The 25624-nt window shown below is 39.8% G+C and overlaps 1 protein-coding gene across 1 annotated transcript; it reads left to right on the forward strand.

Moving 5' to 3' along the window:
* Positions 1 to 8412: 8412 nt before the first annotated feature.
* On the forward strand, positions 8413 to 20262 carry LOC135291214 (uncharacterized). The gene is given in 7 exon segments (XM_064405243.1): positions 8413 to 9060; positions 10431 to 10747; positions 11182 to 11325; positions 11327 to 11904; positions 11907 to 12898; positions 18553 to 18623; positions 19980 to 20262. Coding segments are annotated over 7 exon segments (3033 nt in total).
* The last annotated feature ends 5362 nt before the right edge of the window (positions 20263 to 25624 follow it).

Raw genomic sequence — 25624 nt, forward strand, 5'->3', positions numbered from 1 at the left:
GAGAAAGACAGTGACAGAGATAGATTAAGTAGAAAATATCACCACTCTGTGGATCCCAATGGCATCCAACTGATCCTCTCCATCTGATTTTCTTGGTGGTGAAGGTCCCCCAAAAGCATAAAGTTCAATGGATTAATGTATGTTTGGGCCAAGTGGGGATGCCTACTTGGTGGGGGGCAAGTTTGACGCTGTCTCTTGCACCAGACTGGATTGGTTGCATCACTTTGCATCATGTGCAGTTCTCTGGTGCAAGGTCTCAGGAATGAGTCTGGGGGAAGCTTTAGGGTTATTTGATGGATTATGACAACGCTTAGCTACCTCTCATGTGAATGTCCCATGGATGTGGTCTTCCCAGGGTGGGGTGGGTTTACAGCTGAGGCATTTTTGTGAGGAAGGATGGGTGTTTGGTCTCTCTGAACAGAGGTTATGCCACACCAAAACTCACCTCCTCTCCCCTTGGTTTTGGAGGAGTGTGTGCAAACCTGGCCTCAGCAGATGATTGTGTGAGCTATGATCTCCCCCACCCCTGACCCAGGCAGGGATGAATTTCTGGACAGCTATTGGGTTTGGCTTTCTTTCGGATGCTTTCTTCTCCCTCAGCTGTGTTTGTTTTTTTCCTAAACCCTAGATGATTGAACAGCAGTGTCACCTTTATCTTATCTCAAATTCTCTTATGCAATTTGACTCAGTCTAAGGTTCCAGTCAGGAGACATTTTTGAGGAGGGCTGGGCTTCAGTGACAGTAGCTTCTTTATACATAATTTTGGCAAAATTCCTTCATAACAATGTTTAAGCCATGAACCATAAGATTTCAGTCTGTGACAGGTTTCCTGTCAGTTGCCTCTTCTCAAGGCTGCACAGGGTCAGCTCCTTCAGCCTTTTCTCCTAAGACAGATGCTTCCATCCCCACCGGACTCCCTCCAGGACTCCATGTCTTTCTTGAACTGAGGAGCCTAGAACTAGACACAGTGCTCTAGATGTGCCTTACCAGGACACAGTAAAGGGGCAGAATAATCTCCCTTGAACTGCTGTTAATGTTATTCCTGAGTGACCCCAGGACACCAGTGGCCTGGTACCAGAGCACACTGCTGTCTTGTGGATGGCTTGTTGTCCACCATAATTCTCCAGTTCTTCTCTGCAGAGCTGCTTACCAGCAGAACAGCCACCTTAGCTATTAGAGATATTGATGTCACACAGGCTTTCTGATTTAATAGATTGACTAAAAAATATACTGAAATCTCAAAACAAATGTAGATTATGGCAAAATGCAGCAGTTTCAATTACAATACCAATGTGATTCCCATTACCAGTCTCAACCATATGCTCTGTGTCATGATGCTCAGTGTCCTCAATAGGAAGGAATAGAAGGGTTGATGCTAGTACAGTCTTTAAGACAGCTTGTTGCTGTCTTAAAATTCATTTGCTGGTTACCTTGTTTTTTGTAGTCTGGGTTAGGCTGGACAATTGTTCACTCTCCAGGTGCTGATTTATCTAAACTGGGGAGGCATTCACATTCTTTTAATGAAATCAGGGACAAACAGTTACACCACCAGTTCATAGCTGTTTATTTAAAACAAAGGCCTTTGTGTTGCCTGTGTTCCCTTTGGGTGAGGTTCCTTGAAATTTATAGTGGCCTATCACATTCTACATTACTCCCACAGCTTCCCCTTTGCCTACCACTTCTGAGCCTTACTCTCTTTTAGGCATTTGTTGATCTGCCACAATGTGAATCTATTGAAGGGAACTGAAACATACAATAAACTGAAATACAGAAATAGTGTATAGAAAAATATAGAGAAATGTTTATAATCCTCTGATCAGAGAAAAATAACAGCACATTCAAAAAGAGGAAAAAAATTAATGCATTATTATTATTACATCTTAAGGAAAAAAGTTAAACTGCATCAAAGCAAATATTGATTTCCAAAGTAATACTGAACTTTTAAAGCAATTTTTATTTAAAAAAAGTAAAATAATCAAGGTCAGAACAGTAAAACTAAGTAATTTGAAACATACAGAGAATAACTGGGAAAAATGGTCAGTGAGAATTAGAATTAGGGAAAATTATGTTTTGGAATCAAGAGTTGTGGAATCATATCTGCTTTTTGAGATTTGAAATGCTGAAAAGCATAATTCTCTGCTGGTCTGAGCATAAGTGCCTTTTTGGGCTCACTAAGTCCACACTGTCCCTTTTTGTCAGGTGCTACTTATTTTTCCATTGGGTGATGGATTAGGTACATTAAGTTTATGGCTTTAAGCAACAGCTTTGTCCTGTTTATGCTTATAAGAGAAACATCAATCACACTCACCCCATAGCCCTGTAAGTTTTACTCATGTCTCACTAGCTTAACACAAGTATGATGCAATTTGTAGAGACAGGTATTACTCCCAGTGGTGCCTTCCTGCTGTTGTGGTCTTTCCTCAGCAGCTTAGGAAACCTCACTCTGTGAATTGAATTCTACCATGCAGTAAGAAAAGCTAATTTTGACAGCATCTATTATCTGGAAATCTGTAATTATTTCTTTGTTGAATGTCAAAATATTTTTTTTTTAATATGTCTATGAAACACTGTAATGAAAAGCAATACAGAAACTGTTGGCTAATATAAGATGACCTGTAATGACAGATCATAATTTTATTATCACTGTTTACTTTGTGCCTCTTAGTGTTCACATACAACCGAAGAATTTTTTTTTATATTATCATATAACAAAAAACTTTACATACCTTTCTGTTTGCCACCAAGAAAAGACAGAGACAATCTTTAAAACACTAAGACAATCTTGTCTCTAGGAACAGAGATCAAACATGCAGTCTGTGTATTTTATTTTATCTGACAAAATGCTACTTGCATGGCTTGGAAAAAAAAGAAGAGCCAACTTCAAAGAAGACATGAAGGGGATTTTCCAGAAAGTGTATATTTTTTTCATGTGCATAATTATTTTGTATAGAAATGTTTCATATGTGGTACTAGAGTTGAACTAAAGGTTATGCGCACGGGTCTGGCCTCTTGTAATAAGCAGCTAGTTTTACCTTAATTTTATTGTTTTCATTAGAATGGACAGTTAATCTTGATCAACTTCCTGAGCTTATATTTTACTCAGGAATTGTCTTTTGCCACTAAATCCATTTAAGAGAGAAATTGATATTTTAGGGACACATTTTTAAAACTTTTACTGAAATTTTTTTTAAAAACACCGCAAACCCTTCAAACATATGTCAAAACAATAAACCAAACCAACCAAACAACCAAAAACCCCCAAAATCCCAAAACCCACAAAAAAAAAAAACAACTCACAAAACAAGTTCACAAGCAACCCATATACCCACACAAGCCCAATGAACTTAATGGATTAAAACAGAATTTATCTATTAATAATTTCTTAAACTTAGCCTGATAACCTTTTGAAATGTAGACCCAGTAGCCATCTGTTTTCTTTAGTTTCCATGATGTCCAAATATTTTCTGGGCTTCTGGTATATAAATAATTTTTGAAAAATGATCATACAAGTTTTTCTATTCTTTATACACCCTGTTTTTTGATGCCAGTCTTTGACACAATGTGTGGTCCCCTTCAGCCTTACACGGTCTATGCAATAATAGCACATAAAATCACATGGACAGTCAAAAATGCTTTCATAGGAAAGATATGGATGATCATTTGCAATGACTTATAAGCACCCATGTTCCATTCTGTTAACCTTGGCTCAATTTTTTATAGAAAATGCCAGTACATTGTCCAGTTGTTAATTTTGTGTCCAGCACTATTTCTCACAAATTCCTCACTTTGCACTGTTTTCAGGATATCTAATACCTTGAGACAGCTGTGTAGCCCCCCTTCAGATTGCCATCTACACCTTCAAAAGGAAGTTCTTACCTCTCTTATTTTCCCATTTTTGGCTAACTGAGGCACTTGGAAGGGAAGCCCATTACTCCTTCCTGAGGTCACTTCTTGCCTTGATGGATTAGAAACTGGAGACTTGATGGGATTCAAGTCACTGCTCATGGTATGTCATTTGAGAAGAGGCACAAATGTACTTCATCCCAAGTGGTACACATCCCCTTTTGCTAGAACTATGGTTTCTTATGTAAGAAATAGTCAATCTACAGAAGGAGTTTGGTGCTTAGGGATCTGAGGCTAGGACAGTCATAGTCATTTATGAATATTGTAGTGATAGTCCTTTCTGGCTCCTTGTGTAAGTGCATGCTCCTCACACTGCTGCATTCCAGCCCTGAATGTGCAACCTCGAGGCAAGCTGAACCCCTGCCACTCTTACCCTGTATATTTAGATGTGTAAACCCATGCAAGAATTGTCTGTTGTAACTCATTTTATAATTATGTGGGGGGGAAAGTCAGGATTTAAAAATAATTTCTAGAACAGTTCTTTTGATTAAAATGTGGTAAACAAAATTGTTGAGCACTAGCTGACTCCAGACAGATGCTGGAAATCATCATAACTAGATTGCAAAGAGGAAAGCAAAATGGGACATTTACACAGCCTCACTTAACAACACACAAACCCCAAAGACTGAATGCAACCTGATGTAGATACTGTAGGCAGAAAAGATATCAGCAAATTGGAAGATCAAAGTACCGTGTGATTACAAATGTTCTGTAAAAATACATATTTTCTTAATTAAATAGGAATTTAGTGATTTCTAATCATATTTTTTAGACAGCAAAAGTTATGGAGTCCAATATTAGAGGTATAAACTCACTATTCTTTATGTAAGGAACTTAGTTTTCAAAATGAATACTTTTTAAAATATTGAGCATTTTAAAGAAAAGCAAAGAAAATGTACCAGAAAAACCAATGAAGCAGAAACAAGGAGGAAACAATAAAAACACTATTATAAAAAAAAAACCATCAAATCAACCAAAACCCCTCTAAAAGCCAAACAAACAACCCTAAAGCCAAAAATTGTCAAAATATAATCAGCTTTGTTTATAAAAATTAATGTTGTATTTAGAAGGTCATCTGAATTTGTTAACACAGTGTTCAGACAAAAATATATTAATATTTCTCCATCAATTGTCTATTCTGTCTGCATCTTTATAACCTGCAATATCAAATACTGTTAGGAAGGCTTTTCAACATTTGACATTTTATTTAAAAGGTGTTGCTAGAAGGTAACCAGGTAAACAGTACCGTAAAGATAGAGATATAAAAGACCGTTCTGGTAAACACATAAGGTTAAATCTACAGTTCTTTCAAGGTTAAGAATACTCACACTATCTGAACAACAGTGGATTGGGAACTACTCTGTTTATGTATATTTATGTGTGTTGTATTCATAGAGAATCAATTTATATCTGGCATGTAAATAAAATGCAGCTATTTGGAAGCATAGTGGTATTCAACTTAAGCATTCACATTTCTGAAGACACATGAGAAGACAGAAGAAGAATTAAGTGGCTTTCTCTAGTGTAAGATTTATATTCTAGCAATTTAGTTAATTCCAAAGATGACTATTATTGAAATAAATCAGACCAGATCTTTGATAAAACAGAACATTCCAGAAATTAGTGATCATTAGGTCTAAAAGAATTCTGGTGGGTGCTACTATACTAGCTAAAGGATGAATAACTGCTTTTTTTCACAGAGGTTCAGTATCATCCAACATTTTCAAGAGCAAAAGCAAATACTCCAAACAGAAGTCCTTTCAAAATGCAACAGTAAAGGATTTAGAAGAACATGGGATAATTTATGAAGTTAATAAATGTAAGTCAGAAATATTCTGACCACATAATCATTAAATACAAAGTGATCACTAGATTGCTAAGTCTTTTGAGAGTACAGTAGCAAATAGAAATAAAGAAACAATTAAATTTTGGAAATTAAATTTTTCCTTTTAGAGTGGGACCTGTGTTTGTCACGAAAGATTGCACCTTCTTTTGAACATTCAAAAATACAGTACTCTGCAATTGCAAAAGTTAAAGTGACTTCAGAAATGTAAACCTGAACCTATAAAACTGAATTTTGAATGGAGATACTATGAATGAAGTTACAAGACAATACTTTTCTCTGTCAACCCATTTTGTAAACATAAATCTTCATTGTAATACATAAAGTACAGAATTGCATATAGATTAAACCTGTTAAAACTGATTACAGCAAAAGTCGAAGTAAAATTTATGATATCATGTAGTTATTGCTTCAAAAGGTTTAAAGACAACAGCATCATTCCCTCATTTGAAAACCACTGCCAGAATGATTTCCAGTACCTTAGATTAAGGGACTCTGCCCACATTGATAAGATTTAACCCATCAGTCCCTGGAAACTGACATTCAGCTAACTTGAAGCTCAATGAGAATTTGCTCACATTTGCCAAAGGAGAGGTGCACACAACTGTGTCTGATTTTGTTCAGTTGACAGTGAACTAAAACTGCCTGTGCTTCAAGAATTCTACTTACTACTGTGTTTTGATTCTTCCCATTTCCACGTCAGTTAAAAAGAGAAAAGAAATTTGTTGACCCTCATTTAAAAGTGAAGGTGTTCTTGAGTCAATACACAGGTGAAATAATGAAACAACTAAATCTCTATAATCTGGCTGGGAAAGGATTGTTAAATACTTTTTTTTAAAATTTTTGTGATATAATTCAAAAATATGTTGTGCTATTGAAAGATTTTTAGGGTAATTTAGTGGCTTAAATGATCCTGAATTTTTTCCTTTGTCACATTGGTAATGTCGGCCCTGGAATTTCAAGTACTACTGAGAAGTATTAGAATTTATGGACTCAAACTTGTTTTCCTTTTCTTGTTCTTGTTGCTTTGTTTTCCTGCATATAATATTTTTGATTGGTTGGGGTTTTTTGTGTTGTAGAAGGTATGTGTTTCCAAAAGGAATGAGTCTAATGACAAAGCTACAATTCAACATGTTTCTCTGGTTTACAATTATGACATTCTTTGAATAGTTAGGCTATGTTAACATAGCTTTAATGTATTGCATTCATCAAACTTTTAGTTAAAAGTGAACATTTTTCTTTTAAAAAAGAACAGTATATTATTTTCCTGTAACCTGGAAAGATATAATTTCTACTCTAAAATAACATGGAGATTATTTACAACACCTGTGTTGACATGGCATGTATGCTGCAGGTGTAGCACTTTGGTACTAGTTAGAGATAGTGTTAATATACATCCACCTATGATAAGAATTAACTAGAGTTAGCTCTGGAAATGATAACTTAAGAGGTGGTATAGTATTTACTGCTTTGTGATAGAAAAAGATAGGAGAATTTAATAGAAAGATGCATTCATGCAATAAATGAAGATGTTAAGGAAATCTTGCAGCAGATGAAGTTATTATTCACCTGACTGCTTTCTTCCTTCCAGATCAATGGAGATGCCATCAGACTACAGAACAGCTATTTTAAGTGCTGTAGATAAAATATTTTAGAGAGTTCAGAAATATTCTTTCCTATCATTCTGACATGATATGATTTTCTATTAAATCCTTTGGCTGGCTAAAGATGAACATATACAATAAAAAATCTTGGTAAGGTGTCCAAGTTTTATATCACTTTAAGAAAACTGTTGACATTTGATAATTTGAAAGTAAATCCTAATGGATATCATCTACTAGTTATCACATGGATAGTTCTGTTTCAAGGCAAGAACAGTTTGTTATCTGCCAAGTTTCATTTCATGATTTCTACCTTGGGAAAGATAACAATAATTTAGTGGATCTGTCTAGATTACAGGAATAATCTCGTTGTCTTGCATTTCAGTTGGTCTTCCTACTCTGAACAGCTACTGAAAGCTGTTGTTACTACTCTGTCTCACTCTTCTCCTCTCTGAAATTGTGAGTGGCTTGGTGGCCTGTGGTGGAAGCTTTGTGGGGTGCTCCCAGGACAGGTGCTCTGGGAGAGATGAGAATCTTGACTCCATGTTTCAGAAGGCTGATTTATTATATGATGATATATATTATATTGCAATACTATACAAAAATACTATACTAAAAGATAAAAGAGAAAAGATTCATCAGAAGGCTAGAAAGAACAAGAATGGAATGCAATTACAAAGACTTGTGATTCTCAGAGTCTGAGCCAGCTGCATCTGTGATTGGCCCTTAATTAGAAACAATCAACATCCACCAATTACAGCTGCACCTGTTGCATTCCACAGCAGCAGATAGTTACTGTTTACACGTCTCTCCTGAAGCTCCCTGGCCATTGTGAGTCAGTGAGGAGCAAGGGGTGGAGCTACTTGAGTTGCTGCTGAGTGCTGATTATAAGAGGTCTCTGGGGAGTGCAGCCAACAGGAGTGTGGTGAGTCCCTGGGGCGTATACAAGGCAGTTTGCGCGGCAGTTCATGCAGGCAGGGCTGCCAACTTTCTTCCTAGTTAGGAGTCCTCTGTGTTGTTTGAGGTTTTTCTGCTGCTTGGTTGTGTTTGAGGTGTCTGTTAGTAATGGTTTCTACACGGTCAAAAACTATGGCTGGTATAAGTGTAAGTGGGCAAGTTGAGCCCTCCAAAAAGGATGTGTCTGTACAGACCCATCTATGCCCAGAGTGTTTGAGCTTATTGGTGGCTTCAGGGAGTGTTGTGGAGGAGATCTGCCTGTGGTGTGAACAGGTGAACGACCTCCTTTCACTGGTGGCTGAGCTTAGGGAGGAAGTTGAAAGGTTAAGGAGTATCAGGGAAAGTGAAAGGGAAATAGACTGGTGGAGTTCAGCCCTTACATCTTTAAGGGAGGCCTCTGACCGAGAGACTGAGGACTTATATGCCTCCCGCTCTCAGGCAATAGAAGGGCACCTGGTGGATGAAGAGGAGTGGAAATTGGTCCCCATTTGGGGAGGTAATAACAAAAACTCCTCCCCATCCCCATCATCCAGCCAGGTACCACTACAAAATAGGTATGAGGTCCTAGAACTAGAGACCCAACTAGATGATTTAGAAGAAAACTGTCTGCCCAGTGAGCCCCCCAATTATGATTCATCTGTAAGATGGATCACTACCTCTAACATCAAGAACAAAAGAAGGGTAATCGTTGTAGGTGGTTCCCTTCTGAAGGGAACTGAGGGCCCCATTTGTCGACCAGACCCATCCCACAGGGAGGTCTGTTGCCTCCCTGGGGCCTGGGTACAAAATATCACTGAGAGACTTCCTGGGCTGTTGGGAAGGATGAAAGTTTGACAACCAAGTCTCACAGATATGTATGCTTAGCATAAAGATTTTTGAATGTAGAAGCTGAGGAAGGAGTAGAGCTGCAAGCAAGTTTTGATATAGAAGAAAAGAATTGCTGAGCCAGTCTTACTGGATAACCAAGGAGGCAAAGGGTATGTTAGTTAGAAGGGAGTTTTTATGACTTAGAACAAAGGATAAACCCACCTCAAACAATAAGATGTTTTTACCAAGCAGAAAGATAGCACAGGCAAACAAGTCAGCAAATGTTGCAAGTAGAAAAAAGGTCTCAGAATTTTCCACTGCAAGAAAACTGAAAAACAACTTCTAGCTTAAACTGTAATGTACTAACATTTAGTGATTGGAGAATACTAACATGAATATGGTAATTGTATTAGTTATGATAGGCTATAGATAAAAGTTAAGGTATAGATTGGTTCTACTGTATTAAGATGCTCAGCAAAGAAAAGTATATAATGCATTTGTAACCTAAAGTAAGGGTCTCCAGGCCTGCCTGCAGATGCAGCTGACAGCTCTAGGCACAGGCTCTGTCTCCCATGACCCTGGACTGCTCTAACGTCTTGCATGTGATAAACTGCGTTTTGGAAGAGCTGCCTGGAGTCCCGCATCTCTCATTCAGCCTCTTAACACTGGGCTGATTCAGCCCTCTGATTATTATCCACTGCTGATACTCCAGGCTGGCAGTGATGAGATTGAAAAGAGGAGTGTCAAGGCAATTAGAAAGGACTTTAGGGTACTGGGTCAGGTAGTTGAAAGGGCAGGAGCTCAGTCCCTTTGGTGGCAGAGGAAAATGATGAAAGAAACAGGAGAATCTGCATCATCAACAAATGGCTTAAGGGTTGGTGTCATCGGCAACATTTTGGATTCTTTGATCATGGGGAAACTTTTACAGCATCTGCTCTGCTGGAACCAGATGGGGTACATCTCTCTGTCAAGGGCAAAAGGTTTTTAGCTCATGAACTGGCAGACCTCATTGAGAGAGCTTTAAACTAGGTTTGAAGGGGGAAGGGGTTCCTGGAAATAGGCCCAAGGGTTGCAAGGCTAAGTTAGGGGTGAAGTCAGTAGCCCAGCTGAGGTACATGTATACCAATGCACGCAGCTTGGGCAACAAACAAGAAGAGCTGGAGGCCATGGTGCAGCTGCAGAGCTATGATGTAGTTGCCATCACGGAAACATGGTGGGATGACTCACATGGCTGGAGCACTGCACTGGATGGCTACAAGCTCTTCAGAAGAGACAGGAAAGGAAGAAGAGGTGGAGGGGTGGCCCTTTATATTAAGCAGACTTTTGATGTCGTAGAAATTGAAACTAAGGAAGACGGAGTTGAATGTCTATGGGTAAGAATTAAGGGGAAGGCCAACAAGGCTGATACCCTACTGGGAGTCTGTTATCGTCCACCCAGCCAGGAAAAAGAGGTAGATGACTTATTCTACAAGCAGCTAGGTAATGTTTCAGGATCATCAGCCCTTGTTCTTGTAGGTGACTTCAACCTACCAGCCATCTGCTGGGAACTTAATGCAGCAGTAGAGAAGCAGTCCAGGAAATTCTTAGAGGGTGTGGAGGACAACTTTTTGTTGCAGCTGGTGGGTGAACCCACCAGGTGAGGGACTATGTTAGATCTGCTGTTTACAAATAGAGATGGGCTGGTGGGAGATGTAGTGGTTGGAGGTCGCTTGGGGCAGAGTGATCATGAAATAATAGAGTTCTCAATATCTGGAGGAGCACTAGTAAGACTCTTGGATCGGACTTCCGGAGGGCAGACTTTGGCCTGTTTAGGAGACTTATTCGGAGCCTCCCTTGGGAAGCAGCCCTTAAAAACAAAGGGGTTCAGGAAGGGTGGGCATGCCTCAAAACAGAGATCTTGAGGGCACAGGAACAGACTGTCCCTGTGTGCCAAAAGATAAGTCAGTAGGGTAAACGTCCAGCCTGGCTGGGCAAAGAGGTTTTGGAGGAACTTAAGAATAAAAAGAGGAAGCTTTGGAAAGAGGGTCTGGTCTCTAAGGAAGTATTCAAGAGGGCTACTAGAACATGCAGGAAAAAAATTAGGGAGGCCAAAGCTCAGTTTGAACTTAGAATGGCGACTTCTGTAAAGGATAATAAAAAATGTTTTTACAAATACATTAATGCTAGAAGGAAAGGCAAGACCAGCCTTAGTTCTTTATTGGACAAGGGAGGAAACAGTATCTGGAGATGAGGAGAAAGCAGAAGTGCTTAATGCCTACTTTGCCTCAGTTTTTAGTGAGAAGATGACTTGCCTTCAAGATACCTGTCTGCCTGGGCTGGTTGATGGTGTCAGGGAGCAGAATGGTCCCCCCATTATCCAAGAGGAGAGAGTCAAAGAACTACTGAGCTGCTTGGATGTTCATAAATCTATGGGACCTGGCGGGATCCACCCCAGGGTAATGAGAGAGCTGGCAGATGAGCTTACAAAGCCACTCTCCATCATTTACCAACAGTCCTGGCTCACTGGTGAGGTTCTGGATGACTGGAAGCTGGCCAATGTGACACCCATTCACAAAAAGAGTGCAAAGGAGGATCCTGGTAATTATAGACCAGTCAGCCTGACCTCAGTACCTGGCAAAATAATGGAACAGTTTCTATTAAGTGCCATCATGCAGAATTTACAGGATGGCCAGGGTATCAGACCCAGTCAGCATGGGTTTAGAAGGGGTAGGTCGTGTTTAACCAACCTGGTCACCTTTTATGACCAGGTAACCCGCCTAGTGGATGCAGGGAAGGCTGTAGATGTTGTGTATTTGGTTTCAGCAAGGTCTTTGACACTGTCTCCCACAGCATACTCCTAGATAAGCTGGCAGCCCGTGGCTTGGACAAGAGCACTCTTTGCTGGGTTAGGACCTGGCTGCATGGCCAGGCCCAGAGAGTGGTGGTGAATGGTGTTGCATCCAGCTGGTGGCCAGTCACCAGTGGTGTCCCTCAGGGGTCTGTGCTGGGGCAAGTTCTGTTTAATATTTTCATTGATGATATGGATGAGGGTTTGGAGTCTTTCATTAGTAAATTTGCAGATGACACTAAGCTGGGAGCGTGTGTCAAACTGTTAGAGGGACGGAGGGCTTTGCAGAGGGACTTGGAATGGTTGGATGGATGGGCAGAATCTAATGGGATGAAGTTCAATAAGTCCAAGTAACAAGTCCTGCACTTTGGCCACAATAACCCCCTGCAACGTTATAGGCTGGGGACAGCGTGGCTGGACAGTGCCCAGGCAGAAAGGGACCTGGGGGTGCTGGTTGACAGTCGGCTGAACATGAGCCACCAGTGTGCCCAGGTGGCCAAGAAGGCTAATGGCATCCTGACCAGTATCAGGAATAGTGTGGCCAGCAGGAGCAGGGAGGTCATTCTTCCCCTGTACTCGGCACTGGTGAGGCCACACCTAGAGTGCTGTGTCCAGTTCTGGGCCCCTCAGTTTAGGAGGGACGTTGAGATGCTTGAGCGTGTCCAAAGGAGAGCAATGAGGCTGGTGAGGGGCTTGGAACACAAGCCATATGAGGAACGACTGAGGGAGCTGGGATTGTTTAGCCTGGAGAAAAGGAGACTCAGAGGTGACCTTATCACTCTCTTCAACTTCCCGAAGGGTGGCTGTGGTGAGCTGGGGGTCGGTCTCTTTCTCCGGGCAACAACAGACAGAACAAGAGGACACAGTCTCAAGCTGCGCCAAAGGAGATATAGGCTGGACTTAAGGAGGAAGTTTTTCACAGAAAGCGTGGTCAAATACTGGAATCATCTGCCCAGGGAGGTGGTGTTTAAAAAAAGACTGGGTGTGGCACTTGGTGCCATGACTTAGTTGAGGTGTTAGAACATGGGTTGGACTCGATGATCTTAAAGGTCCCTTCCAACCTAGAAATTCTGTGATTGTGATTCCTCAGCTTCCCAGGAGGGAAAATACTAGCAAAGGATTTTTCGTAAAATATCATGGTGTCAGTGGACTGTTGAGGTGATGATATCCCCTTCACCACTGAACTTCTGCTCTTGTTATCATTATTCTTCCAGTTGTCCTAAAATTTCAAATACTCTTTATTTCAATAGTGTGTTGTTCACAAAAAAAAAAAAAAAAAAAAAAACCTAAAAAAAAAAATTAAAGAAGTTAGTCTAAATCTATACCATGCATTCAGTATATTAATATAAGGGGGAAAATGGGATAAGAGAAAGAACAATGTTATTTTTAGAATTTGAAATATTATTGGTAATTTTCACAATTAACTTCTGGGCATCTTTTTGCTGACATAAGTACTCTATTTTAGGTATTTATTCTTCTGATCATAATGTCAATTAAATGGTAGAAGATGCTACTTTGATTTAAGAAACACTTACCTACTCAGGTTATCTTATATCAAGATATGTTTTCCTAACTTATCAACAAAAAAGAGATAAGTATTTAATGTCTTTATAATGGAAAACCTTACAGCAATGTTTTGCATGCTCCTTAGATATTCTTCTTTTGAGAGAGTATAAAGAAATTAATACTTTTTCTATTTCCCCTATAATTTTTTTCTTTCCTCCAATGTTTTCCTTCAATTTTCTATCACAAAATGTACGTATAAATACACTTTCTGACTTTAGCACTTTCTTCAAAATGAACTATCAGCACAGAATGAATGATGAAGATAAGTTATTAGTTGCATTAGAATACTGAAGGAATAATTCAGGATGAATTCAGAATGAAATAGGACTTTTATTCAAAAAATAAAGTATTTGATAATCTGACCTATATTCAATTAATTAATGTCACTCAGTAAACAACAAGTGCTACAGAATCAGTATTGAATGCTCTGCAGTTTATAATGACTCTACCTCTCAGAAACATTGTTGTTGACTACAGATATACTTAGATTGATAAGTGAAAAACCACAAATCTAGATATGCTTTCAGGGACTTCTCTCTTCAATTACTCTGAGAAAGAGATATCCAAGAAGCCACTCCTGTTTTTTTCCCTTTTTTTAATCCTTCTTTGCCTTATGATAGGATTAATTCATGCTATATATACAATGCATAGCACTTAATGTCTCTGAGCAAGATAAACTCAAATAAATACTGCAAGTCATGAAGTTAAAATACATCTGTTTAAGAGAAATTGCATGTTCTAGTAAGCACCACTTTCTAAACATATGCTTACTTCAACATGAAGATAAATATTTATGACTCTGTATGACATACTCTGTCATATCTGACATGATACTTTTTTGTGCTATCTGTTGATAAAAAAAATAATATTATTGGGCTCTAATGCATTAAGAGTTAGAAGCAGCAAATAAGTCTCGCAAATTTTATAAACTAGTTATACCAGTACAGACTAGGCAGTCAGGAAAAAAAAAAAGCTCAACAGAAATCAAGATACTTTTACTTAAATATCTGGTTCTATTTTGATTTCTGCTTTATTAATTGGCAATTATCTGAATTATTTGTCAGTAACAGGCCAATGTTTATATGAATTGGTGGTACATGACCACCAATTTATATAAACAGGAGTTGTGATGATATGTAAGACCATCAGTCTCCTGTGAACACTTACAAGAACAAATATTTGTTTCTAAGCCCACCTGTAGACCATATATTTTTATGAATGCTCCCTCCTGTTAATACTTCTTTATTAATTCTTGCATGGTCATCTAGAAACGCGTGCTTGGCTATATAACTTGCAAAGGCATTCAAACAAAGTAGACAGTTTTAGATAAGAAATATCTTGTTATAAGCAATTTTTGTTAATAAATTAACATAGTGTGATTTGCCACTAAAAAGAAAAAAGATTGGAGGAAAGTCTTTATTTTGTAGTTATTTCACTGCTAAACAATATTTTACAGCTGTTCAGAAACAATATAGAAGATATTTTCAAATAAGTTAATTTTATTTAGCTTTCATATTCTTACTGGAGATCTGAAAATTATTTTAAAAAGTAAAATACTGAATTAGTTGATAGAATTTTGTTTTAAATATAGAACATAGAATCTTGTTAACAGGGGTTGAAAACCTTTTGCAGCTTTTGACAGTTAAGAAAACTTTACATTTGATTTTTCAGACAGCTCAATGGATGAGTTTTTTCTCTAATAAGAACTAAAATATTTTACTTGCATTAAACTTGGTAAATTTATAAGTATTAGTAACTATGAGATATTAGTGTGATGTGTATATTTTTTTTGACACCTTATTCAGTTTTTCAAGTATTTGAACACAGGTTTTGTATAGCTGGATGAGCAAGTTTGTTTGTAAGAATTATGCTTTGTATTAATAAAAGCAATATTTTTCTTGACTTCAGAATAAGTTTTCTTTTATCAATTGTATTGCAATTGTATCCAGTTACTCAAAGATTTTAATGACAGTCAATAACATTTCTTCCCTTACAGCAGTAAACAAAGATGGATTCAAGTGAAGAAAAGCGGAACTTTTTGTTTCTTTTGAAACAAAAGGAAAAGAAAACCATTTTCTTATGTCTTAGCTAAAGATTTACTCCCTGAACTCTAGTGCTATAGTGCTGCTGCCTTCTAATTCCATAACTGTGAGTGTGGAAGAAATAATAATACAATCCTTTTTTCCCCTGTTCTTTCTGATACTGTATTTCTGGCATTGATTACTGTCATGGTTTTGAGCCCAGCTGGAGATAAAACACCACCCAGCTGCCAAATTGTTTCAAGCTGCATATTTGAGTCAGTTCTTATTCCACTATTTCTGCCCTTGTTCAGTTTTATCAGAATTCATTCTTCACTGGTGCAAGTGCAACAATCAGAAGGAGGTCAGGTTCAGATCCCCAGAATGTTTTTGGTTAAGATTGATGCCCTAAGGTGTTCAGTGAGGTGATACACATGTAGTCACATAGAAGAGGCAATACACAGTGTTAGATATTAACATAGCCAATGAATTAAATTGTATTATTTTCACTCAAAATCAAATTCCCGTTGAAGCATATACTGGACTTTCCTATCCTTCTGTATTATCTACTAAGTGCACCCAGGTCCTCAAGCAAAAGCAGACCCTTTTGCTGAGGCAGACTGTTTTCTCAGCATGATTTTAACGTGCACTACAGGAACTTTATCCCCTGCTACAGTATGTAAAAATTTTGATTGGTCAGAGTCAGCCTTATTGGCAGATCTTTGAGTAGCCAGGTGGCATTTGCTATATGTCTATCCCAAAGTTTGAAAGTGTCACCAGCCATTTTTCTCTTTAATGTCCAGTCTTTAATGTGCAGTCTTTAATGTCTATTACACCACTTGATCTCTCCAGGGGCTGGTGCATATCACTTAGGGAATGTGATATATGCACCCAATGATGTGTTCTCTGGCCCAAGTCTCCACAAGGTTGTTTCAGAAATGTGTTCCATTGTCTGATTCAACTCATTCTGGAGTACTGTGTCATGGTAAGACTTGATTTCCCAATCCCAAGACAGTGCTTCATGCAGTGTGACTGGGAACAGGGGGTTTTGGCTGTCCTGTGTTTGATTCCACCATTGCAAACACATGGCTCTTGACACACAGGTTCAGAGGAGTGTGATAGAGTCAAGCTGACAGGCTTCCCTATACTTATATTTCAGCCATCATCCTTCAGTCCATAGAGGCTTGACCTGCTTGGCCTGATTGATCACAGAGGATGCTCCACATTCAAAGGCTTCATGGTTACTTCCAGCCCTTCATCATGAGCCCATCTATATGTTGCACCTCTCCCAGATGTTCCAAGGCGCCACTGAGTAAGAACTTGCCCTTCTGCTGGCAATCCAAATCCACCTGAGCTGCTTCAATCCTAGCAGCCTGATCCTGTTTTGATGCTCTTCTGTGGCCTGACTCTTGGGTACGTGACCTTCTGCATTACGTACCTGCCTAATCACATTTTCCACCCAGGCAGTAATACCTTACCACAATGCAGCAGCCAGATGGGTTTACCCTGTTGCTGCCAGATATCCTGCTTCCATTGCTGCAACCATAGGACATTTTCCACCATCCATGAATCAGCATAAAGTGTTGGCCATTTCTCTCATTCAGCAATGTCTAAGGCTAACTGGATGGCTTTCACCTCTGCAAACTGACTTGATTCACCTTGTCCCTCAGCAGTTTCTGCATCTTGTGGTTGGGGACTCTTATACAGCTGCTTTCCATCTCTGATGTTTTCCCTCAAAGCAGCATGATCATCAGTAAATAAGGCATATTGCTGCTCATTTTCTGTTATTACATAGTGTGACCTCTTCAGCATGAAATACCGTCTCCTCTTGTGACATTCCAAAATCTTGGTCTTCTGTCCACTCCATGATTACTACTAAGAGTCCTGGACAGTTGGGGTTTCCTATACAAGCTCATTGTGTGATCATTGCAACCCACTTTCTCCATATAGTATTTGTTGCATGATGTCTAGAGGACATCCTTCCACTGAACATCCAAGTCACTCAACACAGGTAACCAGGGTGCCAGGAGGAGCTGTGCTTCAGTACAAATCACCTTCAAAGTGAATTAGACACCTTCATATGCTGTCAGTATCTCCTTTCCAGGTGAACTACAACATGTTCCAGATTCTCTGTATGCCCAACTCCAAAAACCTAGAGGTCAACATTGAGTCTCCCTTGATGATTTTTTTCCAGAGGCTTCAGGTAGGGCCATTCTTCCCAGGTGCAGTATAAAACATGTTTTTTCAGATATTGCACTGTTTGGACAGGCCCATGGGCTACAATATGATTTGCTGCTTGATTTGGTCAAAGGCTCAGGACCCACTTTGAAATCATTCTTCTGGGTCACTAGAAAGTGCTTACAATCAGACTTTAATCTGGAATGCAACTTCTCTAAAAGCCTAAAAGAAGCTTGTGTTTCTTTCTTGTTAGTGGGTGGGGACATTGTTCACCCACCCACTGATATTAATAATGCCCATTAGGATCTGATGATGTCCATCTTAGCATTTTTTCCTAAAAAAATGGATCTTCTGTGCAGGTCTCTTTACCTTACTCAGTTTTATGTGTTCCAGAGCTTCACCTTTTTTCAGTACAATCTGGATCAGTCCATGGCAGATGGTACAGCTATTTTTCCACCCCTGGGACAGTCAGTTCTAGGTATAGTGGACACCCCTCTAAGTGAAAGCAATCTGTGGCCTGCACTCTGCTCCAGAGAGACTGAGAAAAATGCATCAGCAATGTCAGTGGTGGCACCACTTGTCTGCCTTTGACTCCAGCTCATATTGAAGTGCTATGTCTCATAAGCAGCACTCAGAGGTGATGTGACTTCATTCAGGGCACAATGCTTTACTCAACCTCCATTCTCTGTCAGACTTTCTGTATGGAGCTGTCGATTGGCCTATATGGGACTGTTAAAGTGTGAGCAAGTCCTGCTGATTACTCCTTGGCTTTCCAGGTGACAAATTAGTTTATAGATGGGAATTACAGGTTTTGCTTGGTGTTCTATTGCCCCTAATGCTCTGTTGTTGTAGCAATTTGCATCTGCTGTTCCTCAGCCTTCAGCAATCCCACAACAAAAGGGTTGTCTGAAAAACCAGGCAAAGTAGGTGACTCTTTAATTTACTTCATTATCCTTTACACCACTATCCTTTTCGGTCCCTGAAATATGCTCTCCTGAGATAAGCTATGCCAAGAACGTGTGGAATCTCTGGTCCAGGCAAAATAGGGTGCTTTTGCCATTCATTCCTAATCAGGGTAATCTCAGTTGTTTGGATCCCCCTGTCACTCCAGAGGTACAGATGGATTCTACATAGCTTGATGGCACTTGGGCACACTGTGCACCAGAGCCTACTACAGCCTTAAGCTCCTGTGAGGCTGCTGTGCCAGGCCTTTGAATCACATAGTCCAGTAAACCCAGTTATGACTCTCTTCCACCTGGATGGAAGCAGGACTCTTCTAACACTGATTACAACGTCCCCTCCTAACATCTTGTAGAAATGGACTAGAACTTCTCTCCCTAGAGACAGTAGTGTGATCAGATCTTCCCTTCTGTCTGGAAAATTTACCACTGGAGAATAGACCAAAAAATTGGCTGGGAAAAAGCCCCATTTGTAGACATTTTTTCCTGCAATTTCCACACCTATAAATTCAAGGTAGGTTGTCTATCCCACTTCCTCATATCCTTCTGTATGGTCCCAAAGGTAAAGCCACAGGGTACCCTGTGGTGTGTCCTTCTATGTTCTCTCTCTTGCACAAAAGAACTCCTGCTGTCAGTTGTTGAAATATGGGCCTGTACAGGTGGGGAGCAGGACATATTCTCTCTGAATTGCTGGAACTCATGAGTCAGCTTATCTGTCAGTTTATCTATCAGTTTCTCTACAGCCACAATGATGGAGAAAGAAATACTCTCTTCATATTCCCAGAATTGCCAAATCACGTCACTGACTGTTGGTGGTGCATCACCTTTCCAAAACATTGTTGCCAAGGGGTTGGCGTGCACTGCTGGTACACGCTGTACAAATTTCCTCCACAAAGTTCCTTGAGAGAAGAGGATCTGGATTTGCAGGGAGCTGCACATTTTCTGGGTCAAAATTTCATTTCTTTCTCATATTTCATTTTCCTCAGTTATTGAATACCTGTCTTTATTGCAGTCCATTTGCCTGAGTTAGATGAAACATCTTTATAGGAATACCTTTCCCTCACACTTGATAAGTCTCCTTCAGTGACTAAGGGCTTGTGTCTTTTTTCCCTATTTTTTTGTCAATTCCTGGTTCCTCAGCAAGTGATCCCAGCTGCCTGGCTTCCTTACCCTCTAAGTCAACATTATTGTCTCCCAGCACTGGAGCAGCCAGGCAGTAAAATGCTCACATGGATGAGAGCTGAACTCTTTTCTTGGCTCCTGTAGCTCACTCAGAGATAGGGATTGAGATGTGGTTGTCTCTTCTGTCTCCTCTTCCAGTTGCAGTGATAGCCTTGATGGTGGCCCTGAAGTTTACCCTTGTGATGGTTCTGCTTCTTCCTCCTCTTTGCTCTCCCAGTCCTCCTTGACTGTTTTTGCCAAAGCTGGTTTGCCCGGTGACGTTCATGTACTTTTCAGTTTCTCTGCACCTGTTGATTCCGTTCCAGGGGTTTCAGTGGCAGCGCCGGTCGCTGGCGTTGGAGCAGCCTCAGTGTCTGTCACGGTGGTGGGGCCAGCTGCAGCCCTGCTGCCATCTCATTGTCAGGTCCAGAGACCCTCCTGAGGCCCAACAGGCCTGGCCAGGCCCCAACACTTGCAGTGATTTGGGTCCTCTCTGGGGTACAGAGTTACAGCACACTTTAAAAAAGTATTTCACCAGTGTTTCTAGATTCTTTATTTGTTCAAGGATTAATGGATTTGGAATTTCAAGGTGTTATCTCCAAGTCCTTCAACAAGTTTAATGACTTGTTATAGGATAACTTTTTAGATTTGGTTGTGAAAATGTAAAAACTTCATTATTTATCATACGTATTATTTAGTCTGTTTGACAATCTTAATCTTAACCATCTTATTTGCTGAAAATGGACAACTAATATCTAACAGAACGGAAATAAATTAAGAACTTTTTGACCTTAAGGATCATAAAGTAGAGATAGTATGATAAAAAGTGATAAATTATCATCTCTTGCCTGAAACTGTACATATTTTTTCTGCTATTTATATTTATTCTGTGGAAATACACTGACATACAGAAAGCGTTTTGCCTGTTATTTAATAAGGTGCAATATTAAAGATAATTTTAAATATTCATTTCTTGCCAACACTTTTTTGACTTACAGCTATAAGAAACTTTCATCTACAGTAATAGCAACTGTACTTTTACTTTAAGCAATTTCATATTAATTGATTGCAAATTCCCAGCTGGTGAAGGAAACTAAACTACAACTGCAATGGCTACAGTTATTAATTCATTTTTAATACTAGAAAGAAAAAAAATACTTAATGGATTAAATAACTGAAATTAGAAATTGATGTATTTTAGAATGCTTGAGAAGTTCATTAGGTTTCCACGTCAATATACTCAAGCAGCATGGGATTGGATCCTGTATGGGATTGATTCCTGTGATATTTTAAACTTTTCCATTCCTTCCTCACTTAGCTCTAAAAAACTTTCAGTGGGAGAAATCAGAATCCTTAATCCAATTTTGAATATACACCAAAAATATACCATAATTTGTCTCAAGGACTGAAATTCAACTTTGACAATAAATTTTACAAATCATTCAGCTTCTGACAGGTATGTCTCAAACACCTGGAGGGCTTTAATCAAGTTATATTCTCAAGAAAATAACTTCACACAGGAAAAATTATGAAATTTTGTTATATATTTTGCAATAAATTTTATTACAGCCTCATGGGAACACTTAATGAAAGTTAAATATTGCAGAACTGAAATACTATTAGTTTTCAGAAACAATACTTAGAAGTTGATCAGATAGCCTAATATTCACTTAAATATAACCAGAATTTTAAGCACTGGAAACATGAAAAAATGACATAACTAATGAACTAATTAATGAGGTAACTAGCATCAGAAATAGTCACTCAAATTCAGCTATAGACTGGTTAAATAGCTGAACATTGATATATGGCACAGGCAGGTGTTAAGGCACATCAGGGAACACCACTTAAGACAGTGTAACATGCACCAGAAAAATTTCTGCTTGAACCATTGCTGACATTGTGTAACCTGCATTTAGGATAAAGGTTGCTTTCTGAGACTAAGACAGATTTGTTGCTTCAAAAGATTAGTCACCCAAGGTAGGCAGTGAATCATAAAAATACTCTGCCCAGGGAAATAGTTTACTGACAATCTTTATAATGAATATTTTCTGAAATTCAGTAAACAGTGTCCATACATATCTATCCAACTTTCCCTTTGCTGTTGACTTCAAAATCTGTGTGAGATCTCACAGAATCATGGAATTATTACCTTCAATAATCAATGAGTCCAGCTGTTAAAGTAGCATGGAAATTTTGCCACTAAATCACATTCCCAAGTGCCACAAACACACCTTTATAACACTTCTCTGAGCAACTTCTTGCCTGACCAGACTTCTCTGGAAGTCTTAATAGAGCATCTAAACCCTCTCTGGCAGAAATTGAGGCTATTTTCTTCTGTCCTGCATTTGTTGCTTGTGAGAAATGACTGACCCCCACCTGGCTTCATCCTCCTTTCAGGAAGTTGTAGAGAGAGGTCCCCCTGAGTTTCCTCTTCTCCAGGCTAAACACCCCCAGCTCCCTGGGCTGCTCTTCACAGGACTTGTGCTCCAGATCCTTCAAATACTCCATTGCCCTCCTCTGGACGCATTTCAGCACCTCAATGTCCTTCCTGAATTTTGGGGCTCAGAACTGGACATGGGATTTTAGGAACAAACTCGCCACTGCCAAATACAGGAGGATGATCCCTTCACTAGTCCTGCTGGCTACACTGATTTTTGTGATATTCCTGATCCAAGCCAGAGTGCCATCTGCCTTTCTGGCCACCTGGGCACACTGCTCATTTTAAGCTGGCTGGTTCATGTTAAGCTGGCTGTGCACCAGTACCCCCAGGTCTTTTTCCACTAAGCAGCTTTCAGCCTGTAGTCCCAAGAATACTCCTCCTCATACAGCCTAAAATAGATGTACAAAATATGATTTTTATAATAAATTATTTTTCATAGTAATGTGTGAAAATGCAAACATTAGATTTTGGTTTTGCTTCATTTTGTTTTTATTTTCATGACCCAAGTACACTACTGTATGGTATTATTTTTAAGGGATCTGGGAACAATGGCAAGCATGAAACAGAAGACGCTTAGAGAAATTTTCATAGAATATTTAGAAAACTAATGTTTTCCTTAAAAGATTAATTTTATCTCTGAAATGTATGTAGTATGTGTGATAGGGATGTCTAAGGAATTAATTTATATGGAGATGGTTTTCCTCGGATATTAAATGAAAGGGAAGTTGTTTCAGAGAAACAGAATGTAGGAATAGACAAGATAAAGCTTGAAATTTGCAATTTAATCCTGTACCGTAATTTGGGCAAGGACAGCTTGCTCAATATCTGAATCTTCCTAGTACAGAATGACAAGTGATACAAAATGAGAAATATTATAGTCTACAAAGCCAAAATAATTGTTCTATTCACTCATTTCTGGGCAACGTAGCTTTGTGCACAACTTTATTTCCATTGATGATAGCTTTAAACTGGCATGGCTCATATCTGGCATATACTTGTATTCTAGACAGTGAGCAGACATCACACTTAATTTCCTAGCTCTAAAAAACTTTCATAGATTAAAAAATGCTTTATTAACAACTGGTATCAGAAAAAATGCATTTGATCATCCACTAACATGCTTTGCAGTTGACATATACTCAGTAGATCTTGGTTTTTTTCCCAATGAAGACCTGAAATATTGTCAGCAAACCCCACAGAAAAGCTCTTTTCCTCTGTGCTTCCCCAGAGCTCCTCACCTTCCTCTGACACAGGTTCCCTTCTGCAGCCAGGCTGCAGAGGGACAGAGGGACAGAGGGCAGCTGCTGGGTTTGGCATCAGGAGCTGCTGCTAAGCCACGGAGGAAGGCCCAGCTCCCCATGCCAAGAGAGGGTTCCAGGTGGCCCCAGGCACACAGCTGGAGCAGGTGGGAGAAGCAGTACATGGTGAGGCTCTGTGGGCAGGCAGAAAGCTGTGAGGCAGGCCAGGCATCACCACTCTGGGGCTGCACAGAGGGACAGAGGTGTGTCCTGTGGGGTGCTTGGCTGCAAGGCATGGGATATTTCTGGAGACTCCGTGACTCCTGAAAACAGCCTCACTCAGGAGGTCTAAGGGGTTAATACCACATTCTTCAGGCTCAGGAAGAATTAATTTTCACCCTCATGCAATCCAACCCAAAACAATGTCTCCTTTTTGAGGGCTTTTTCTCTGCTTTTATTTCCCTCTGGGACTGGGGCTATGCACACCCCAGACCATGAAATTCCATTCTCACATTTATGGAAAATCTTATGTTAGCCCCAGCCATCTATTAATAATGACAGAATCAACCTAAATTGCATTTGTAACTTTTCCCCCATTTCCTCTGACATGTCCAAACAGTCCAGAAAACATGCATTTTTTGGCTTCATAAATTTATTTTGAATGCAAACCAAAATAAGCAGATACTAAGCTTCCTCGTTAACCTATAATTTGAAGGCGTTCCTTGAAAGGTTCTTTTAAATTATTTAATAGCAAGAGAAGGTCTAAGGAAAATATTAAACTGATACCAGGTGAAGGTGTTCATCTGACAAAAATGAATCAAAAAAGTGGAGGCATGTAATGCCTTCTTTGTCTCATTCTTTAAAATAATACTGATAGACCTTGACCTGCCCATTCCTCTGAGGGGGAAGACCACAACTCTGGAAGCAATGACTTTCCATTTGTTGACACTGAAATTGTAAAGGACAAGTTGTACCAGTTCATAAATCCATGGGACGTTGTGGGATTCATCCTGGAGTACTGAAGGATGTAGTAGATATTATAACAGGAATCCCATGGTCATTTATCAAAGGCCTGGGGCATTGGGGGAAGTCCTTGATGAATGAAATCTGACCAGTGTTATTGTATTTACAAGGACATGAAGGAGGACTCTGGAAACAACAGACCTGTTAGTCTGACCTCAGTACCTGGAAAAAATATGGAGGAGTTCATGGTGGAAACTACCAAAAGGCATGTCAAGAACAGTGCAATTTCCAGGCACAGACAGTGTGGGTTCAGCAAAGGGAAGGTCCTGCCTAAATAATTTGATATTCTTCTACAATAAGGTCTCTCACCGGGTGGTTGAAGGGAAAACAGTCATTGCAGCTTTTCTTGGTTTCAGTATTGCTTTTGATACTGTCCCTCACAGTTTCTTTCTGGACAAGCTGTTGTGATGGTCAGGTTCACAGTGTGCTGGATGAAGAACTGGCTGAATATCAGAACTTCAGGGGGTTTAGTGTGTGGGGCTGCATCTGCCCAGTGAGCAATCACCAGTGGTGTTCCTCAGGAATTCACTGTGGGACCAGTTCTGGTCAACAAGTTTATAAATGATCTGGATGCAGGACTTGAGCGCACCACTAGTGAGTGTGCTGATGATACCAAATGAGCGGTGCTGCTGAAGGTGCTTTCTACCTCTTCGTTTTGCAGCGAGATCTGCATATACTGCAGCATTGGGCAATTATCAATAGAATAAAATTTAATACATGCCAGATTTTGCCCCTGGGATTGGGAGTAACAGCAGGCACAAGTAAAAGCTGGGAGAGGAGTGTGTGTAGGGCAGCCCTGCAAAAGGGATCTGGGGGTGCTGGTCGGAGCAGCTCAGGGTGAGCCAGCAGTGTGTGCCCGGGCAGCCAGGAGGGCAAACCCATCCCGGGGTGCATCAGACACAGCATCACCAGCTGTGATTGGGATCATCCTGCTGCATTCAGCCCTGCTGCGTCCTCACCCTGAGTCTGTGTGCAGTTCTGGGCCCCACATTCTGAGAAGGGTGGGAAAGCACTTGAATGATTCTTGGTTAAATATGCAGTAAACATAATTGAAAGATTTTTAAAATATATCTTTATGAAGCTTAAAAGAAGGAGGAAAA

This window comes from Passer domesticus, chromosome Z (assembly GCF_036417665.1).
Source record: "Passer domesticus isolate bPasDom1 chromosome Z, bPasDom1.hap1, whole genome shotgun sequence".
Classification (NCBI taxonomy): Eukaryota; Metazoa; Chordata; class Aves; order Passeriformes; family Passeridae; genus Passer; species Passer domesticus.